Source organism: Diprion similis, chromosome 2 (genome assembly GCF_021155765.1).
Source record: "Diprion similis isolate iyDipSimi1 chromosome 2, iyDipSimi1.1, whole genome shotgun sequence".
Classification (NCBI taxonomy): Eukaryota; Metazoa; Arthropoda; class Insecta; order Hymenoptera; family Diprionidae; genus Diprion; species Diprion similis.
In genome coordinates, this window is record NC_060106.1 from 4,020,542 (window position 1) to 4,041,110 (window position 20,569).

Here is a 20,569-nt window from a genome sequence, read left to right on the forward strand (position 1 = left end):
GGGCATATAAATTTGAGAGAGGGTGTAGAGGTCGGATGTGTGTCACTCATTGACTGAGCTTGCCGTTGCGTTTCTGATTCGTGTGATAGCTCAACGCACCCATTCAAGCGCAACATCCATCCTCAACCCATCAAAGTTCTCCTGGACCAAGATATTACCAGTGTGGAATTGAAGATGCATTTACGCTGACACTACATCAGTCGTACCAAGAGGGGTCAACTAGTCGGGTTTGTTACGTGCATTAGAGTAGCTACTGATCGTTAAACTGCAACACCAGCTGTGACATTATCTCATCGCGTACCATAAACTCCACCCTTGCAGCTTGCCTGTATGGTTTTTCCCTCGAGTGGATAAAATTCATATTCCTTTTGGAATGGGGTAGTGGATTTATATACGCGTTTGTATTGTTACTTCTCACATTGTTCGGCACAAAGTTTGTAACAGAGAGGAATTAGAGGAACCCGTGGCCGACTGGACGGTCAAGACAATACCCTGCACGAGTTTTACGGTAATAAAATGAAGGGAACAAAGGTCACTCTGTATTCCCGTACGATTTTTCTCCATTTTTTTAAATCTTGACCCAACTAGAGTGTACGGAAAGGACCGAACCCGGGATTTCCACATTCAACGGTTTAAGCTTGTGATTCCCGTGGTGTATATTTCTTCCTCATGGCACGCCTTGATGATTTCCAGGAAGCGTTTAAACGCTGCTAGAGCAGGTATCCTGCCAGTTCCCGTTCGCAAACGAACGTTTCTTGCAGTTATTGGGGCCACCGGATGCCAAGGCTTAACCTCAGGTGTCTGTGACGCCTTGAAATGCGAACGACACACCTCGACTACGTAACATCGGATGTTCAATGGTTCATGTATTACCTTTTCCGGTTTCTTCTTTTCTCCACACCGGGATTAAAGATGAAATAAAGAAATGGGGTTGGAAGAGAATGAAAGGAAAGAAAGTCAGCGCGTTACAGCAGCCACCAACCTACGTTTAAAATCATTTCCTCACTCTGGTGATTATAGAAATGAACAATACAAGGATCGGATGTTATGAAGTTGTAATTCCACAAGTCAAACCGATTCTTTTATCACTGATAATGAGAAAAGAATAAGAAAGAGATGGAAATACATTGACTAAAAGAATTTTCTCAAGTTTTGAAGACATACATAATGAACCTAAATACATACTCAGTTTTTTCAGCTTTTACGTGCATATAAACGCAGTTAGAAAGCTGAACAAGAATTTTAGTGAAATCTCCTAGATGGCAGAAAATGTTGACAGTTTAATACGTGGGACAATTTAATACTCACTCTTCTGGGACGGTCATTCTACTGAAAACCGGCAAGAAGGCCAAGTTTAAACCTGGTCACGTCTGCGGAACGTTAACGAGATCACTGCACTGGTCGGACAATGAGACTTAGGCAAAGACTATTCATCAAGCACATTCACGTCTATCGAATACGCACACGCACACGCACACGCACTGAATCACCCTACTGAAGCGTATGCCTCGAATTCCACTGGTGCAGCACATCCCACGAAACTGCAGGTTCTTAAAGATAAGTAAAAATAAACTAGATGTCTACGGTTCACATGCACTTCGTCACCAACGAGAAGAGCTTTCGCCGCAGCGATAACTTTCGAACACCGAAGAAGACAGTATATATGATCTGACTGATTAATAACACTTGATCGTCGAATGTCCGTCGACTCAGTTCTGACAGACACGCTTAAGAAGGGTCGCGGCGAGCAACTGACGCCACGTTCAGGAGCTGGCTTCGTGTGGCTTCGCGTTTCGAAGTGGCGGGCCCAAAGGGGCCCCAGAGTGGGGGCGTCGTATGGTTACTGTCGGTTGTGGGCCTTGTTGGTATACGAGCCATTCTCGACGTCCCCCATTTTCGAATGCCGTGGGCCTCGGCAGCCGTGGTTTGCTCACGGGGTACTGACACGCTGGAATTTACACACTCACAATCAGCTACTACGGTATGCGTATCCTTCTCTTACTTTAGAGTACGCTACAATCTCAGTGCCGCATTTAGAGATTCGAGATCCCTTTGCTGAGACGGAAATCGGCCCGTTTTCACCAGAAACAAATTACGGACCCGGTAGGTCGGATGACTTTTACAAATTGAGAAACGGAGTTGTTGGGGGCATCATGTGATTATTTTTGGTACATGTAATTAAACAACATTTTTCATGCTTAGTGATACGATAAATTACGGTTAATTAGGCTTTTTGAAACTCGTTTTTACGATACTCTGTTGCTCATTAACAAATTGTTACATGATGAGAATTATGAGCAGGTTACCATTTTTTAGCATAAATTATCACCCGTCTGATTCTAATTATCATTAAGCCTTACAACGTTTATGTGTAATAAAAAAAGTCTATAGTGTAAACTAAAATAGTTTTAAACTCATGTATTGATAAAGTTATTCCAAAGAAACTTCGACTTTCTTTTGCCAGGATATTTTCGAACATTCCATTTGGAGTTAATTTATAAATGACACAAGAAAATGATCAATGTATGACATTTAGGTTGATCGATTGATTTTTTGTTCAACGTATGCAGGTCCACACTCGACAAAACATATGAATTCGCGGTTTGATCGTGAGCGTTTTTTCTCCCGTTTTTTATCGACGTTACAGGACACGTACCCTGCAAACCTACGCCACTGAGTATTGATATAGCTATGTGGCACCGTGGCATTTTATATACGTGGCAGTGAGACCTGACGAAGTATTCCGCCCTTCGGCCCCGAAGCCTAGGGGCCCCAACCCGGGCCAGGTGCGTTTGACGCTACGCTTTACTGCATGGGAATGACGAATCCATCCTTTTTTGTGCATGGATATTTTTTTCTAGTTTTTGTCCCTCTCCCCTGTTCTTGTCTTCAAAAATACCTCGTAATAAAGAGTTAGAATCTCGGAAAGTTACTAAGAGAATCCCATTTTTACTATGTAGCCGACGCTGATTAGACGTAAATATAGGATTTTGTTCGAATTTTGGAAATCAATTTTCAAATTTAAAACGATTCATTCAACCTTTGACCCATTCGGAAAGCCAAAAAGAAAAAAAATCGGAGAAATGTGCATCATAGCACATTCTGCAAAGAAAACCTCCGATAATTCGTATTTCTGAAAGGATAGATATAAATGAAAGACAAAAAAATGAGAAACGCTACAAGAAAAAGTATTACAATCATGAAGATACAACGGAGAAGAATAAACATCTTGAAATACAGAAAATTTGAGACAAGGGATGCGCAGCACGATAAAGGTACAAGGTATAGTATATATGGGGCATTCCAGCTGAACCCGTCCCACTTTTGACCTCACGTTTTCGGATTCAGTTCTCAATTTTTTTCGAAATGCTATTAGTCGACAAGAAGATTTTTGACTTTTTCTACAACATTTTGCAAATCAAACGGTTTCGAGTTATGATTTTATTGCAAATCGCCTTTTTTTAAAAAATGACATTTTTCGTCAAAAGAACGTAGCACAAAAATGTGAGGTCTGACAATAAAATTTCATTGAAATAAAATACTCAGTTCGCTTTGAAGTTTCATACAACAAACATGGTGAGCAAATCTACAACCTTCTCAACAGTGATTTTTTTCTTTCTAAAGTAAAAAAAAAACGATTTTTCAAGTATGTCATAATTAATTTAGTCCGATTTTTTTTTATAAAAAGATACATTCATTACAAACATTCAAACTTAATTTTTTTATTTCAGGAAAAATAATCACCCTTAGGGAGGTTGTAGATTTGTTTACTATTTTTTTTTTTTTTATTATTTTTTTTTTAATTTTATTTTGATCAAACTCGTATATTATTTAAACGAAATTTTACTGTCAAACCTTACGTTTTTGCGCCAAGTCCTCTGAAAAAATGTCATTTTGTAAATAAGACGATAAAAAAAAATCATAACTCGAAACCGTTTGATTTAAAAAATCTAAAAAAATTGAGTCTTCTTACCGGTAATAGAATTTCGAAAAAAATTTAAAGCTGAATCCAAAAATACGAGGTCAAAAGCGGGTCGTGTTCAGCTGGAACATGCCCCGTATGTATATATGTATATCACAAGTAGTCCGTTCGAAAAGTTACGGGGCGAGTTTTCCGCGGCATGAGGAAAGAATAGCGTTTAAACAGAGAAAAAAAAGTGACGAGGAGTGCGTACAAAGGGAAAAAAAACAAGATCCTTAATAAACGAACCCTCGCCGAAGTGGTGGTATTACTCTGCATGCATGATAAATGTATGTAAATATAATAAACTAAAACGGCGATATCAGGGGGACGAAAACTCAGGCCCCCCGTAGACCGAGTAAACATTTTGAAAAGCAGGGTCCATTACTAGTCGTTACCATGCAAAATAGGCCCTCGTGCACAAGTTGGGACCCCTTGTAATTGATATCCGGGTAGGTAGACGACATAACTCACGCACACTCCCGCGGAGTCAAGGGGTTTGATTTTTGTTATTATTAGTGCTGTATAACGCCTGTGTACCTCTTACGCTTATACATAGATATATATATATATATATATATATATGAGGGTGGCGCAAAAAACAGAATATTTGTTTTTTTCGAGTCTCGTGTGACGAAATGTTAGTTTTTGATGTTTTAAGAGCCCACTCCAAAGGACAGTTCAAAAAAAAAAAACAGTCGGTTATTTTGCGCCACCCTAATGTATATGCATAAAAAAAAATAAAAAAATTTGAGATACTGTTTTTCGATGAGGACTTTCAGCTCGAAAAATTGTGAGCAAATCTGCTGAGGGAGTGAGGCTGGATTTGGCGTCTGGAATTAGTGGATTTGCTCATATATGTACACATATGTATGCATTTTACGACGTGTGAGTGTGGCGGCATGTCCAGAGTATTTAACGGCTCCTGACAAAGCCCGATTTAAATACAAGTCACTGATGGGTGAGTAGTATGCAACAGTCACAGCCCCTACAGACTGCATGCGCGCATGCACATTGAAATGCATAAGAATTATTTCACGGCACGAATTTGAAAGTTGAATTAGATGAATCGGGGAATTTTTTCCCTGTGTCGACACAGCTGCAGGTGACAAAGCGATATGATGGATAAAGAGAGATGAATGGATATGCAACGACAAAACACGCTGCAAGTATACCTTCCACGTACTTGCCAATTGCATTTTTCCTTACCACTTAACAACAATATCCCGTAGTTTATGTATATTAGAGTAACGAATCCGGCTATACGACGTTATTAAATAACTTGGGTGTATTGATACAGGTGATCGATGAGTCCGCCACGGTAACCCCACTCGTTGAATCGGATAACTGCACAGGTATGTACGTCGTATTTACCTTCATGGATATCGTATAGGCATAGACATGCGTGTGTGATACTATAGCTACGGTTACGAGTTTTACTCACTCGCAGTTGCATGGTCAATGACTTTCGAAAATTAAGGAAACCTGTTTTCACGACGCGTCTTGGGTATATACAGATCTCCATACGTGTGGATCACGCGCCAAGTTTTATGTGTCTAAAGCCTCGTGAGAGTAGCTGTTGATCTCTGCGAGTTCACGTTTGCGGAAATTCGTCAATTCTCTCATCCTTCTGACATATTATAACCCGTAAAAAATGGGGACGATCAATCGATATGCGACGGGGTGTGAAATCGTGAAGCCGAAAAAGAGGAGGAGAGGAACGCGTATTTCTCACCGCGTTATTTAAGGTTGTTCGAATAGCACCCCGTAAGTCGTAATAAAATCTGGATTTTTGTTTAACTAAAATAAAAAACTTCAACATGTAAATTAATAACTTAAATTCAGATGTTACCTAAAATCACCTCTAAACAGATTGATTCAATTATTTGTTCACTAAGAATAATAAATAAATGTCTAATGATTCAAGTATTTTTCCGTATACAATAGATCTGACAACAATATTATGTAACAGCTGTATGTTTTGTTGCCAGTGTTTAGTTGAGTTTCATTTCTAAATTTACAAGAGGAAATAAATTAATTTCGACACACGGATGATTTGTAAAGAAAATAAATTACAAAATGACAAAAAATACACGATAGAATGAATGAATTTCAAAAATGGCGCGTTTTTTTATCCGACATAGCCACACTTTCACGCGAATCAGATATGCCACTTAAGTACCTACAGCTAACTGATATTTTCGTGAATTTTATATTTACGAAACTACACGTCAGAATAAATTTTGTATCATTTTTGCATGATCTGCGAGAATTGATTAATACAAATTAAAGTTATTTGTATTTTTATTTTTAGCAGTTGTGGTCAAATTGTATTAAAAATATGCGTTTTACAAAATATTCCCTATTGACTACATGTTAAATATCCAAATTTTGATAATTAATTACAAAAATAAAAAATTATTCTATACGTATTTACTAGCGATTAGCAGCATATCAAAAATTCAAACTTTTATCTTTAAAATGCTCTAATATCCGAACAACTTAAAATCGGCTAAAGCCCCGTCGTACGTGCGTGGATGCGAGTGCGCATTGGTTTCACGCTGGGTCCTCGTGCTATGATAGTCGTAAACGGGCGTGGCAGTACGTCAGGAACACTCTTCTCACGTACAGCGGAGTGCCTAGAGCCCAGTTCAGTAATATGTTACATACCTACCGATATATATATATACACCTATATACCTATATATAAACACACATTGCGTAGTACGCGAATGAAAGGCTCGTTTGAATCCGCCAATGGTTGGAATAAAAAAGAATAAATCAGCACAAGCCTCCGTTAAAGGAAGTCAGAGTACATTTTACTTCTATGATTTTTTTATGCCTCCATTACAGGACATAGATGAGCACCGTCTTCGTATTTGCGGATCGGCGAACGCTGCCGAGCAATGATGGTATCTGTGGTGGTAAATGAAGGGTGCGTGTGTTAACATCCGTTTGGAATTACCTATACTACCATCATCTATGGGAAGAAAAGATATGACAACGTTTTTTAAATTCGTAAATATTGCGATACACGATTTTTTCGTATGAGATGGTAAGAAAAAAGAAGCAGGGTGGATAAAAGATGAGTAGATGATCAGAAATTGACGCTTTTTTTATTTAAATTTACATGTAAAACGCGGGTTATGGTGGGTATACATGATAAAAGTGAAGAAGATTAAGTTTCTGCGTGTTAGAGAATGATTATTATTTATGCTCTTGAAATTACTAACTTGAATGTAGCCTTTTCATTTCTTGGACTATGACTTAAATTCTTATTTCGAAAAAATTTCAAATCTGGTTAATAAACGTTTCGAACGACATCAGGGCTGGATATATTTAAAAAAAATTTATAAAGAAATGATTTTCTTTTCACGAAGAACTGTAAATCATATCACACAGCTACCAATCTAGTTGGGGTGGAAAATCCTATGGTGTGCTGATGGAAGATCCCGCATACTGCAAGAACGACGCCGCGTCATCGAAGAAAACGAGGGAATGATGTGGATGTCCCGCGTGATGAAAGAGGGATGATGGGGGATGATACGTCAGGTCCCTAAACCAGGGGGGCTTAAACGATTCTTGATATAGAAATGGTCTAGTCGTCGCGGCGCCGTCGGAAGTGCAAATCCGCGATTTCGACCGATTCGGATCGGTGGTTGATCGAACAACATCTGGTTACCGTTGGAGGAACCCTTCCGTGATCCCTTCATTGGTTTTTTTCTCTTTATTTTCCACTTTTTCCCTCCTTTTTATTCCCACACGGCCGGGTAGATTAGAATCGGAAACGCCAACCCCGTTCAAGTCGCGGACCGACGGATACAGGAAATAAAAATCAAGGGGTGCAGACGAAGGCTGAAAAAGTATATAGGCATAAATGGGTAAAAACAATGGCGAGATAAACAATAACGTAGATATACCACCTTTCATAAAATACAGCTGAAATTTCCCGTCTCCCTTAGAATTTCCAGCCATGCCAGTATACGATATGAAGTAACACATTATGGAGTGGAAAATCGTCGAAAACAGGATAAACACTGTCTACAGTAGCGGATATGAGGATACTTCGGGTGTAATATAAACCCGTTAAAAACTTTCCTCGTATCCGTAAACCATCTACAAGAATTTCGTGCAGGTTGACACTTTCAAGTTGTCTACTTCGCTAGTTTCTAAAATATAGTTTATATGTATCCCACAGACGAGCAGCGATGTTATCAGGCTTAGACACGAAGAATTTCGCAAATGAATTGACGAACACGGCAAGGCTCGTCAGTAAAAAGATTTCACCGTTACACGTCCAACTCTAGGTACGCGTGAATATACTTCACGCAGTTGTAATTATCAGAGTCATCAAACACGAAGCAGAGTGCGTTTTATCGTTAGCATTACCCGAGTTGGTTCTTAATGTTCGTATCCCGTCAAGCGCTGATGAGAAGCTGGAATGCCAGCCTTTATACCGTGTACAATCCTCAGCTCTGAGAAGTAACCAAGAAACTGTTGAATCCAGTGCAGCTAGGTTGCTTGTCTCATAAGCGGTGGCATCGCGAGAGAAACAAGCTGCACAATGCGTTCTTGGCAAACGGGATTAGACCATTACCCGTTTGGACACAATGAGCTCTTGATTTCCCCGTGATTTTCTAATTAGCAAACAGGACAATCTGATTCCGTTAAAAGTGAGATAAAAATAGAATTGAAAAAAAAACATTTCTACCATCCATTTTTTTGCAAGACCTTTATTGATGTTACAAGAATACGAGAGAAATCCATCAAAAAAAAGAAAAAAAAAACAAAAATACGAAAAGTTACCGGCGCGTCCTGGTTGAGATGTTTTTGACTCTTGTAGTGTTGCGATTCGGAAAATCCAAGGAAATTCTTTATTAGTAAAGACGTCTCAATAGTCTGGAGCACGAAAGGTGAAAAGAAATTTTTTTTTTGTGTCCCTGTTTTTTACCTTTTTGAATTTTTAAAAGACAATAACAGATTTTTTGTTTTTTTTTTTAATCCGTGCTTTCAACCATAGAGGGATATACAAAGAACATTTCCACCAAATTTCAAGTAAATCGGTCCATCAGAACTTGAGATATCATGTCAACTGTATCGAAAAAAGTAGTTTCGAGAAAAACGCGTTTAAAGATTCGTTTTGGCCGGACCGGTTTAGTTGGCGAGTCACAAAAATGACTGTAACTCCGAAAATAATTTGAATTTCAAAAACCCTCTTAGAGGCTTATTCTTAAAGGTCTAAACTTTGAAAATATGGAGCAAAAAAAACGTTTTTTTTTTCAAATTTCTAGACCAGAATACCCCCTTAATCGGCTGAATTATAAACAAAAATTTGCGGGACATTTCAAGTTTTATTTATTTTTCTCTGTAGCTCGAAGTAGTAAGGGACGAAATAATGATTTGATGACAATTTTCGCAACGGGTAATTCAACACACCGTACGTCCGTGCATGTCAATGGTCTTCGCGATGTTTCCTCGGCGCGACTGCACCGTCGCGGATGTGAAAATACCGGACATCATATCATGACGGTATTAGGTACGTATAGTCGAAGGTACCTACAATGAAACGAGCGCGCGATCAACAACCGTATAATATTTACGTTCACCTACGTGTATATACCTAGTGTAAGTATATCACTAATGGTACAATCCGCAAAGAAAAACTTTAATCCGATGATGAAACGTTAATCTGACTGACACATTTGCTGAGAGATTAATCCACCGTCACGTTGTTGTCCTAAACGTATTTTACGTACGATGGGGAATGCAAATATTTTTTAAAACCACCGTATTCGTCTCTTTTTTCGACATATATCACGTGTAATTCGCAAACTTTAAAAAACATTCGAGAAAAAAATTGCCAAAACGAACAACAGGCAATGATTACTTATAAAAGAAAATTTTGTAGGATAGTTATTTAAACAATTGGAAATAACTTTTGTATAATCAAGTGTACAGTTAATAAATTCATTTATATTATCGCGTTTCATTAATTTTCTAAGTATATTTTTAATCTTTATCAATCAGCTTTGAAAACTACGAAGCGAATCATTTTGATTGAAAGTAAACAAATAATAAAATAAAACGAATCACAACCAGGGAACACCATCGATTTCAATCATCTGTAGAAAAACGAACTACATCGATGAAAAATTTTTTCTCTACACAGAATCGTGTTTAAAATGGAAAACGTTCGATATATAATATAGTACGGTAGTGTCAATATGAACGGAAAAGTTTCTTCGCAGACAATTTAAAAAACAATCTCGCGGAGATTATGTGCCTAGCTGGTTCGTTTCCGACTGCCTTGGTTGTATTACCTGTGTGCGTATAGGTACGACATTAACCTGATATCGATTAGCGCGATGAAAGGATCAACGCAGGATGTTCCTGGCGGTGCCAACCTCGAAGTCACCGTTCGTAGGCACCCTTGGTGGTCTGGCCGTGGCGGTGCTGGTCGGAGTGGGTATCACGACGACCCCAAAACGTAGAAACACCATTGCTCCATGGTGGCATATTTTATTGATCGCCGTATTGTTATTATTAAAACTTCTTTGTGCACTCGTCGTTGAAAAAGAAAACAACTTGGTACCTAGTCGTTGGTTGATCGACCAGCTGTTGCTCGAACTGGCAAAGACAGCCATCGATCAATCAGTCAATCGATCTGGTACAGGTCGGAAATAAATGCATGGAATATGAAGAAGGGGAGGAAATAATAAAAATACGTATACATATAGTTATACACTATGCATGCATTTTATGCACGGGGGATATTCGCAGACACCCCACGGCATGGGAATATATTGACAAAATCGGTTCGTCGCGCGTCAATCGCCCCTCGTGAAACCGTGAAATATATATTTCTCACCCAAGAAACTTTGGACCCTTCAAATCCGGTATAGGATCGATTTCCACCCCAGTTCACATCGGGCTACGGAACGATGATGCAAGATATTCGGATCCGATAAGGTATAATGTCCCCAACTGTAACCTCTTTCACATACTGTCTAAGACATACGGTTACATTAGCCGATAGACGGTACAATCAAGTCCCATCCTTTGTGTAAGTATCGTTAGGTCACGTTACTACGACTGTGCGAATGAATTGGCTATCGAATCTTGCGCCGTTGGTTTTGGAAATGAAATCCGCACCCCAGTTCAAACGGATGATGTCCAGGTCGATTTGATTGAATTAAAATCCTATGCGAAGTTGCGATAAGCAGTGCAAAATGCGATTTTAAACTCCTCAACGATTTAGCGGTGTGGAAAGCAGTAGTATCGGGAAGACTTGATATGATAACAATAATCAGAGGCGTTTCACGCTGCCCGGTGAATGATGACTGGGCAAAATTGTGCGATCTGAATAAAAGAGGGAGGGAAGGAAGGAAGAAAGAGAAAGACCGAGAGAGAGAGGATGAAAAAAGTGTACAATGGGCGGTATACCGGGCAACAATGAGCGTCGTATTATCATAAATAATGCATTTCCGGTCCGAAGAAAAGGGGTACGATGCCACAAGCGGACCGCAGATGCTGGACGGTAACAGTTAGCCACCGACTTGTTCCCCGGGTGGCTGATACAACGGGAGGTTCTTTGCACACTTTAGGCATGATGCCCCACCATGACACAACCATTGAGAGAATCTAACTTAGATAAACGGGTAAGGATAGGTACGAGAGAAATTCAGTAGTGAGTTATAATTGTGAACAAGGCTTCGTTTCTCGGACCAAAGACTGTTTAATCTAAAGAGAATCGTGACTATGATGAATGGATTAATTTAATCAAGTGATCCATAACGTTTTTTCATATCGAGATCATCGAGATCTGTGATGGTTCACTGAGACGCATGCGTACTATCAACTTGTATTTTCGTTGCTCACATGCATCCATACAACATATTTACGAGTGTTTTTGTCGCACCTCATTACCGGGTTACGTCGTTGAACGAATGTCTCAAGGCGACGAAGAGGGTCGGTTGAAGCGAAAACAAACAATTTGTAGAAATAGAAAAACAAGGAAAATTCATTAATACGATTAACCTTGCCACGGAGCAACGCCATATCGCAGGAAATATTAAGATAAGGATAAATATAGAGGGAGTCGGATTTCAGTTCTGGGTTTACGTTCAACGCCAAGAATGCAGACCCACGTTACGGTTAATGCATTCCTCCGAAATAACTCGCGGTCATCGCTTATCGCCGTGTATAACCCCACGTGACAAACTACCACGTTGATACGGTCAGTCCGAGTCTCACTCTGATTTTGAAATTGTTTTTTCTTTGAACGTTTGAAGCTACTTTACAAACTTTCGAATCCCTCATATTTTCACGCAACCCCAACTCGTCTCTTTAAACGTGATTTATGATAGGAATGATACGACAAAGTGTGACCACTCGACCATGGATGAGCATTTATGTAATAGGAAAAGGAAGAGGGTTGCTGACAAAAGGGGACGTTGATATCAAGCTTAGGAAATGGAATTTGGTACCGATTTACATGTTTTTAAACCGAGCCTTAACAAAACCGTGAAAGACAAAGAACACAAATTCTGTGGCCTGCATTTTCCATCCCATTCCGCATTCTTCGACGTTGAGTGCATATTGCAGGATGCAGAGCGGTATCTGAGGTTCCGAGTCCTGCGTAACATGTTTGTACGAATCGATGGATAAGTGGCATGGTTCACTCATGGTCTAAATTTATATAGGTTATGTTCGTATGTGCCTGCAGCGTGGATGCACGTAGATACACAATGCGAGTTGTTACCAAGTGACTGACATCCATTTGCAGACGTATCTTCTTTCTACCAAAGATCATGACAAGTTGAAGCCAGGACGTGTGACTTCGTACGAAGTTAGACGAGCGGCATGTGCCGGAATCCAGAGACCGAAGAAGAGAAGTATTTATCTTCTCTGTATGCGGGTGAATTTTTGGTAACATAAGAACAACGTAACAGGACCGAGGAAAAAGTAGAAGAAGAAAGTACTTGAAAAAATTTCAAGTGCTCTTCTTCTCTTCGTGGGACGATGGAGAAGATAAACGCGCGTTAGAGAAAGAAAAATAGAAGTAAAAATACGAGATCTCTCTACGGAGACATTCCAGTTAGTATACTTGTCGAGCTAGCTCATAACACATATACATATTATAATGTATATTCCGGATCAAAAAAGTGGCCGTAAGTAACATAAGTCGAAGTGGAAAGACGTTCATCTTATAAAAGGTATTTTAATTACATTGAGATGGAAGCGCGTGCGATGAAAATGACATCGAGGAGATGAATTCTGATAAAAAGAAAGTAAAAAATAACGGACACTCACGTCGTTGTCGCCAATACAAGACTCGTGATTCCTACCATCTGCTCCATCCGCGACTCTCCTTTCAACTCTACCGCCTGCTAAAAACCACATGGCTAATAGGTAATCGTAATCTGAAATAATTGGTTCTCCAGATGCTGCTACGACTGACTACACTGATCCCCTTGGTTTCAGTCCATGCACCGACTAAAGGACCCTTGCGTACTTTCACCCTGACAAATCCATCTATACCTGCATCACACGGAACGGAAAGCTTCAAAGCCTCGGAAGGCTGATGATAACACTCCCGTGGATTTCTACGGGGTGTCACCGCCACGTCGTCGAAGTGTTGGTACATAAACGTAGTCTCAAAGGATCAGACGCCGACTAGAAGGTACTTGGCGTTAGTTTGTACAACCCGCCCCGAGGTGAGGCCCCGTCTCTATGAATCTTGCAAGTTTCGAATTAACGTACTCGGAATTCGATGCAGGAGTTAATCCCAAGCCAAGACATTCTATAAACTGTGTACCTCGTTATCGTGTAGCGATCTTAACCCCTTCGTAGTCAAACCACGATTCGGTGTACATAAGTACACTACAACAAATGTACCTCTATGTATATGGGGCATTCCAGGTCAATTCGACAAGGGTCTGACCCTCACCCTCTCAAATCTGAGTCTTAATGACCGGAGGTGTTTCGTTAGCCTAAAATAACATCTCGAAATTTTTCTCAGATTTTTACTAAGCCCCCTGACCCCTTAAGATGATATTTTCGAAAACGGGCAATCGGACATTTTTGAAAATTATGAAAAAAATCACATAAATTCTGTAGGCAAAAAGAAAAATATCCCAACCAAAATCGAAGTGGGCAGGCAAAACGGTAATTTTTTATCAATTTTTTTACTGAATATTTTTTTTTCAGTAATTTCGATTCTTTTCGCATTTTTCAGGATTCAATATATTTTATTGATTATATAGATTATATAGGAAAATATATTGGATCCTCAAAAATGCGAAAAAAATCGAAATTACTGAAAAAAAAAAATTATTCAGTAAAAAAATTTATAAAAAATTACCGTTTTGCCTGCCCACTTCGATTTTGGTTGGGATATTTTTCTTTTTGCCTACAGAATCTATGTGATTTTTTTCATAATTTTCAAAAATGTCCGATTGAACGTTTTCGAAAATATCATCTTAAGGGGTCAGAGGGCTTGAAAATCTGAGAAAAATTTGGAGATGTTATTTTAGGCTAACGAAACACCTCCGGTCATTAAGACTCAGATTTGAGAGGGTGAGGGTCAGACCCTTGTCGAATTGACCTGGAATGCCCCATATACATATTAGGGTGTCGCAAAAAACCGACTTTTTTTTTTGAGTCTCGGGTGACAAAATGTTAGTTTTTGATGTTTTAAGAGCCCACTCCAAAGGATAGCTGAATAAAAAATTTTTTAAGAGGTCGCTTCACATTTTTTTAAAACGTCAAATTCGTCAAAAATCTATTTTTTTTTTTTTTTTTCTCTCGTTACGGTGTAATTTTATATTTATATTTATAATTTTATATTTTATAGACCAAAAAAAATAAGTTTCCGAAAGTTTCAGTTCAAAATTTGAATTTTGAAAGGTCGCTCATAATTTTTTCAAATTTATTGGTGCATTTCGTTAGATTTTTTCGAGCGACCTTTTAATGTTCATATTAAATTTTCACAAATTTTTTTTTCTCTTATTTAGTAAAAAAAAATCGATAACAATACACCACGACATGAATTAAAAATCAAACAAAATACTGAAAATACAATTTTTTGAAGCTAATTTTTTGACAATTTTTGACATTTTTAAAAATTGGAGCGACCTCTTGCAATTTTTTTTTTGAGCTGTCCTTTGGAGTGGGCTCTTAAAACATCAGAAACTAACATTTTCTCACATGAGACTCATGAAAAAAAAAATAGTCGATTTTTTTGCGCCACCCTAATATATATACATATTAAGAAACTTACTGATCCGATGGTATATGATAATGATCACGAGTTCTCGAATACTTCCATCACAAGTTTCAACCACATTTTTATCAAGAATTTCAGTCCTACGCCATGATTTAAATGATGATGTTGTTCACCTGTAGCGCAACGGTGCATAATAATAAGTCCAATCCTAAAATGAATCAAGAACCAAAAACAATTGTGCGACACAAAAATGCTGTTCAATATAAAGTGGATACTACGATTCTGAGGGTAAAGAATAGGAGCGGAAGTGCGGCTGAAAGAACTGAGTAAACGTCGAGGAGGAGTACGAATGACATTCGAACAGGTATTTGAGCACACATGTGGGTAAATGTTAACTATTCAAAGATACGCGTTCTTATTCTTCCTGTAAACCGTCACGCGGCCATAAACTACACAAGCCCTGGGAATCGATTCGCTCTTTGATCTTCGGCAACCCCTATTTTCGCTCGAATATCGGATTTTATACAATTTAAACGACGGACATATAAATATATACTAGGGTGGCGCAAAAAAACCGACTATTTTTTTTTGTGTCTCGTGTGACAAAATGTTAGTTTTTGATGTTTTAAGAGCCCACTTCAAAGGACAGCTCAATAAAAATTTTTTAAAGAGGCTGCTCAAAATTTAAAAAAATGTCGAAAATCGTCAAAAAATTATATTTTCAGTATTTTGTTTGATTTTTAATTCAAGTCGTGGTGTATTGTTATCGATTCTTTCTTACTGAATTAAAGAAAAAAAATTTATGAAATTTTAATATGAATATTAAAAATTCGTTCGAAAAGATCTAAAGAAATGCACCAATTAATTGAAAAAAAATTATGAGCGACCTTTCAAAATTCAAATTTTGAACTGAAACTTTCGGAAACTTATTTTTTTTTTATCTATAAAATTATACCGTAACGAGAGGAAAAAAAATCAATTTTCAACGATTTCTGACGTTTTCAAAAAATGTGGAGCGACCACTTAAAATTTTTTTTTTGAACTGTCCTTTGGAGTGGGCTCTTAAAACATCAAACACTTACATTTTGTCACACAAGACTGAAAAAAAAAAAATGGTCGGTTTTTTGGCGCCACCCTAATATAAACAATGTATATATATATATATGCTTACGCAGTATCTGGGATGCTTCAGTGATTTGGGATAATTGAAGGTTATTGGAAATCGGTAGGTTATACAGGTATTGTTCTCTTTAAATTCACAAATTCAATCTACCCCCAACGAGTAACGTTATAACGTATAAATTGATTTACGGCCGTTGCATACTTTGGTGATAAAAGTATGCCGGCGGGCAAATTCGGGCACGGAAATACGGCTTGCAATCAGTTTTCCATTAAAGCACGTCTTCAGAAGCACCGAGCGAGACCAATCAGTAAATGAATTAATATTTCGTAGTACATCTCGGATCATTTGAATCAACCGTTCATTCAAACGGTCAATTAAGAGTCCGGTATTCTCATACAGCGTTAATCAGTTGAGACCAATCTGTTAGGCAGCATAAATAATTTAGTGACTATAACAAATTTGATGTATTAATATAACGAAGCGTGAAGCTTGTTATCCGTGCACGACTTTAAATTGCCAAGAAGGGGACGAGAAATTCAACGCTATGATCGTCATTATTATACCTCGACAGTCTCAATCGTAACTCTTTGAACAGCGTCAATTTTTCGTTCATAATAATATTTCGTCCTGCTGATAATTTCCAACAATTTCCTGTTCCACTCGACCAGCTTCAGTGCGTAACACATACAGAGCACCGTGGCTCACTATCGTAGGCTAAAAGTGGAACACCATGATGCAATTACACGGCAATTAAAATATAACATGAGCAGTTTATGTGCACAAGGAATAGCGAAGCGAGGTACGGTTATCACTATACATATAGGTAAACAATTGCGCGATACGTGAAAGGGAAATCGCACTTTTTCGTTGATAAGTGTGATTTTTTCTTTTCGGAATAGCAAACGCGTGAAGGAAACGGATGCGAAGATAAGTTTGAACGGACGGTATATGGACCGCGGTGCGAAACCGCAGGCGAACAGGCGGGAACTGATATATATCCGAGGCCGTCTAAATTACTGCATACACACCAGGGTCCATCGTCGATTATGTACATACCTACCATAAACGACGAATTGGCAATTTAGTGAAAGTGTTTTTCTACTCTTCTTTATAATATATAAGAACACACGTGTAGGCTGAATTCGATTAATTGATATCAATTGTTATAATCATTATAGGTATAATGTAGGTGTATGTGTAATACACAAGTAGAAGTAGAACTCTTTCATTCCGATGAAGTGAAAAACGATGCAGTCCTCATTCAACAGCGAACGTTCTATCCTTACAATTAATAAACGTGGGATTAATCGAGCTAGTTCATATACTAATTCGGACAATTGAGTCGGTCGAGTTACATCAAACGCGGGAATGACAGAATGGGTCATATACGCATCAGCCTGGTGAATAGGTACTACATACGTTCCGCGAAGAAGACCAATTGGATGCAGAACGTAGTGCCGCGTTATGCAGGCATACATACATACATATACATATACATTAGGGTGGCGCAAAAAAACCGACTATTTTTTTTATTTCGAGTCTCGTGTGACAAAATGTTAGTTTTTGATGTTTTAAGTGCCCACTTCAAAGGATAGTTCAAAAAAAAAATTTTAAGAGGTCGCTCCACGTTTTTTAAACCGTCAGAAATCGTCAAAAATTGAATTTTTTTTTTAATTTTTTTTTCTCGTTACGGTATAATTTTATAGACAAAAAAAAATAAGCTTTCGAAAGTTTCAGTTCAAATTTTGAATTTTGAAAGGTCGCTCATAATTTTTTTTCAATTTTTTGGTGCATTTCTTTGGATCTTTTCGAGCGACCTTTTAATATTCATATTAAAATTTCATGAATTTTTTTTCTTCAATTTAGTAAGAAAGAATCGATAACAATACACCACGACATGAATTAAAAATCAAACAAAATACTGAAAATATATTTTTTTTAATTTAATTTTTTGACGATTTTTGACATTTTTTTAAATTTGGAGCGACCTCTTAAAATTTTTTTTTGAGCTGTCCTTTGGAGTGGGCTCTTAAAACATCAAAAACTAACATTTTGTCACACGAGACTCAAAAAAAAAAAAAAAAAAAATAGTCGGTTTTTTTGCGCCACCCTAATATACATACATAGTGTGAAAAATGCAAATGATCCACTTTGCTGGAATTGGTGCGAATTAGCGAGTTAAACTCCGTTGCACTCTAGGTATAAGTACCTTATACCAATGCATGTAGACGAAAAAAGAACGTGATGTAGATTCTACATCTGTGTGAAGAATATGCGAACAGCACTCTTCCGGAGTCGATTGTATTAAGTCAATCGTAGTAGATCTACTTAAGAATGTTGTAACTTTTACTATTAGTTTCGTAACTTTTATCATCGAATTTATAAATCTTGTCACAATTGCTGTAAATTTGACTTCAAAAAATTTCTGTCTATATATTCATCCCAAGAGATGTAAGATCTTCGATATTTTTCTTACCATAAAGAATGTATAATGCGTGCGCGACGATGCTATATGACATGGATGATACAGCCATATACGTGCGATGACGATAATTCTTACGTCTTACTACCACCCTAACGAGAATTACATGATAGAGAAGGACGAATGTTCCTACATCTGAACCCCCGAGATTTATTTGCATTTTCAGCACAAGAGCTGCAGCCGCGAAGCGGTCGATAAACAAGCTCGTAAATATGATACTGTTACAATTATTACCACCAACTTTAGCAAGTGTTTATGGAGAGAGTTGTTAATAACGCTGTTATACTGAAATTGACAAAGTTTTTATTTTCATCTCCTCTAGTTATTGTGTTGTAGACAACAACGTGCAGTTCAGACTTCTCAAGGTATACTACATTAAACAATTAAAAGAATCTTTATTGCAAATCGTTGCGATAGGTAGTGTATATACTCATTGCAACAGTTCTTTGTTATGTGTTTGCATATATTATATAGGTATACTGTATTGGCGAAGTTCAAATATGATCTTACTACGGTCTACATAATTAGTTATTCCGCTGTATATAGAATTTTCTAATGTTGTTTCGTTTTTCTTTGTTATACAAAATTTCTTCGAATACAATATAAAGTGATGAATATTTGAATCTCAGATTAGATTTTGGAGCTACTGTTTTTCTGAACATATATCTCATCAATGCCATATTTATATTATTATACGGTGAAATTAACCATGATAAACTTCTTTGAAATTCACACTTGTTAATTGTGTTTAAAAGTAACCGATCATCTAGATAAGCGGCTGTGTAAAAAATGATCTGTTGGAGAATTTGCAATCCATAAAAAACAATGAACCGTACAAATTTTTCAATCAAAATTTATACACAACATGCTCAGCAATGACGATAATTTTTCTTTACGTGGGTAAAAATGGTGTATCAACAATTTCACCGAATTCTAACGTTCCACGTGGAAAAGAACGGAGATTTTTGTAATCCATATGGGACGTAGAATCTACGTGAAAAGTTTTCGGCTTAGTTAGGGGATTCCCGGTGGCCTAGATAAGTACAAAACATACCGATACAGCACTTTGTCTTACACATGGGGTAAGAACGCGGTGTAAATAGGTAGATATATGTATAATTAAGCGCTAGTGTGAATACATACATCGCACAAGCTTCTGCGGGCTTTGAAGAATCGATGGTAAAACCGAATACACTGTGTCTATTGAAATGTCGCTGGAAAAAAGATTGCCCGCAGATTTTTTCCCGCCAAAAGCTGATCAATTGAAATGATAGAGAATTTGTGACGATCGATTTGAAATTATAAGCGTAACGGAAGATCTAAAGGTTCATCTATTTTCGATTGAAAAAGCTCTTCCAACCAAACTCTGCAAGTTAATAAATCAATACATGTATAATCTAATGTAAGGATAAATTAAAAAATTCCAGCAGAAATCAAGACGGATTCAGCGAGCTTAAAATATCTCAGTGCGAATTGCGGCAAAATTTTGCAAAATTATGCAGTGCGTGAAAAGCTCGCGATGTAGAATGCGGAAGTACAAATGCAAATAATGACAGTAAAAGAATAGTGAAAAGTTAAGGAAGAGGAAAAGGGGGGAAGAAGAGAGAGAAAGAAGAAATTACCGGAGGTCAGGAGAAGCCCCGGAAATGCAACGCTAGGTCACTCCGGCTTCCCTGCGCAGTAGCGTGTAGCTACTAAACTAAGAAAAATGTCATTGGTTAAAGTTGTATAAAATTCTATGATGGTAAAAAAAAATGTGTGTTACAACAACGATTC

At 37.8% G+C, this 20,569-nt stretch overlaps 1 protein-coding gene across 9 annotated transcripts in view; it reads right to left on the bottom strand.

Moving 5' to 3' along the window:
* Window positions 1-16,944, bottom strand: part of LOC124416081 (afadin) — a 90,183-nt gene extending 73,239 nt beyond the window's left edge. For 8 of the 9 annotated variants that reach the window (XM_046896933.1, XM_046896934.1, XM_046896931.1 and 5 more), the window contains exon 1: window positions 16,875-16,944. In XM_046896933.1, the coding sequence (XP_046752889.1) occupies window positions 16,875-16,924 (50 nt within the window). In that variant the 5' untranslated portion in view covers window positions 16,925-16,944. Of the gene's footprint in view, window positions 1-1,308; window positions 1,437-16,874 lie in introns of those variants that run through there. The other variant, XM_046896930.1, reaches the window with a different exon arrangement.
* Between the last annotated feature and the right edge of the window lie 3,625 nt (window positions 16,945-20,569).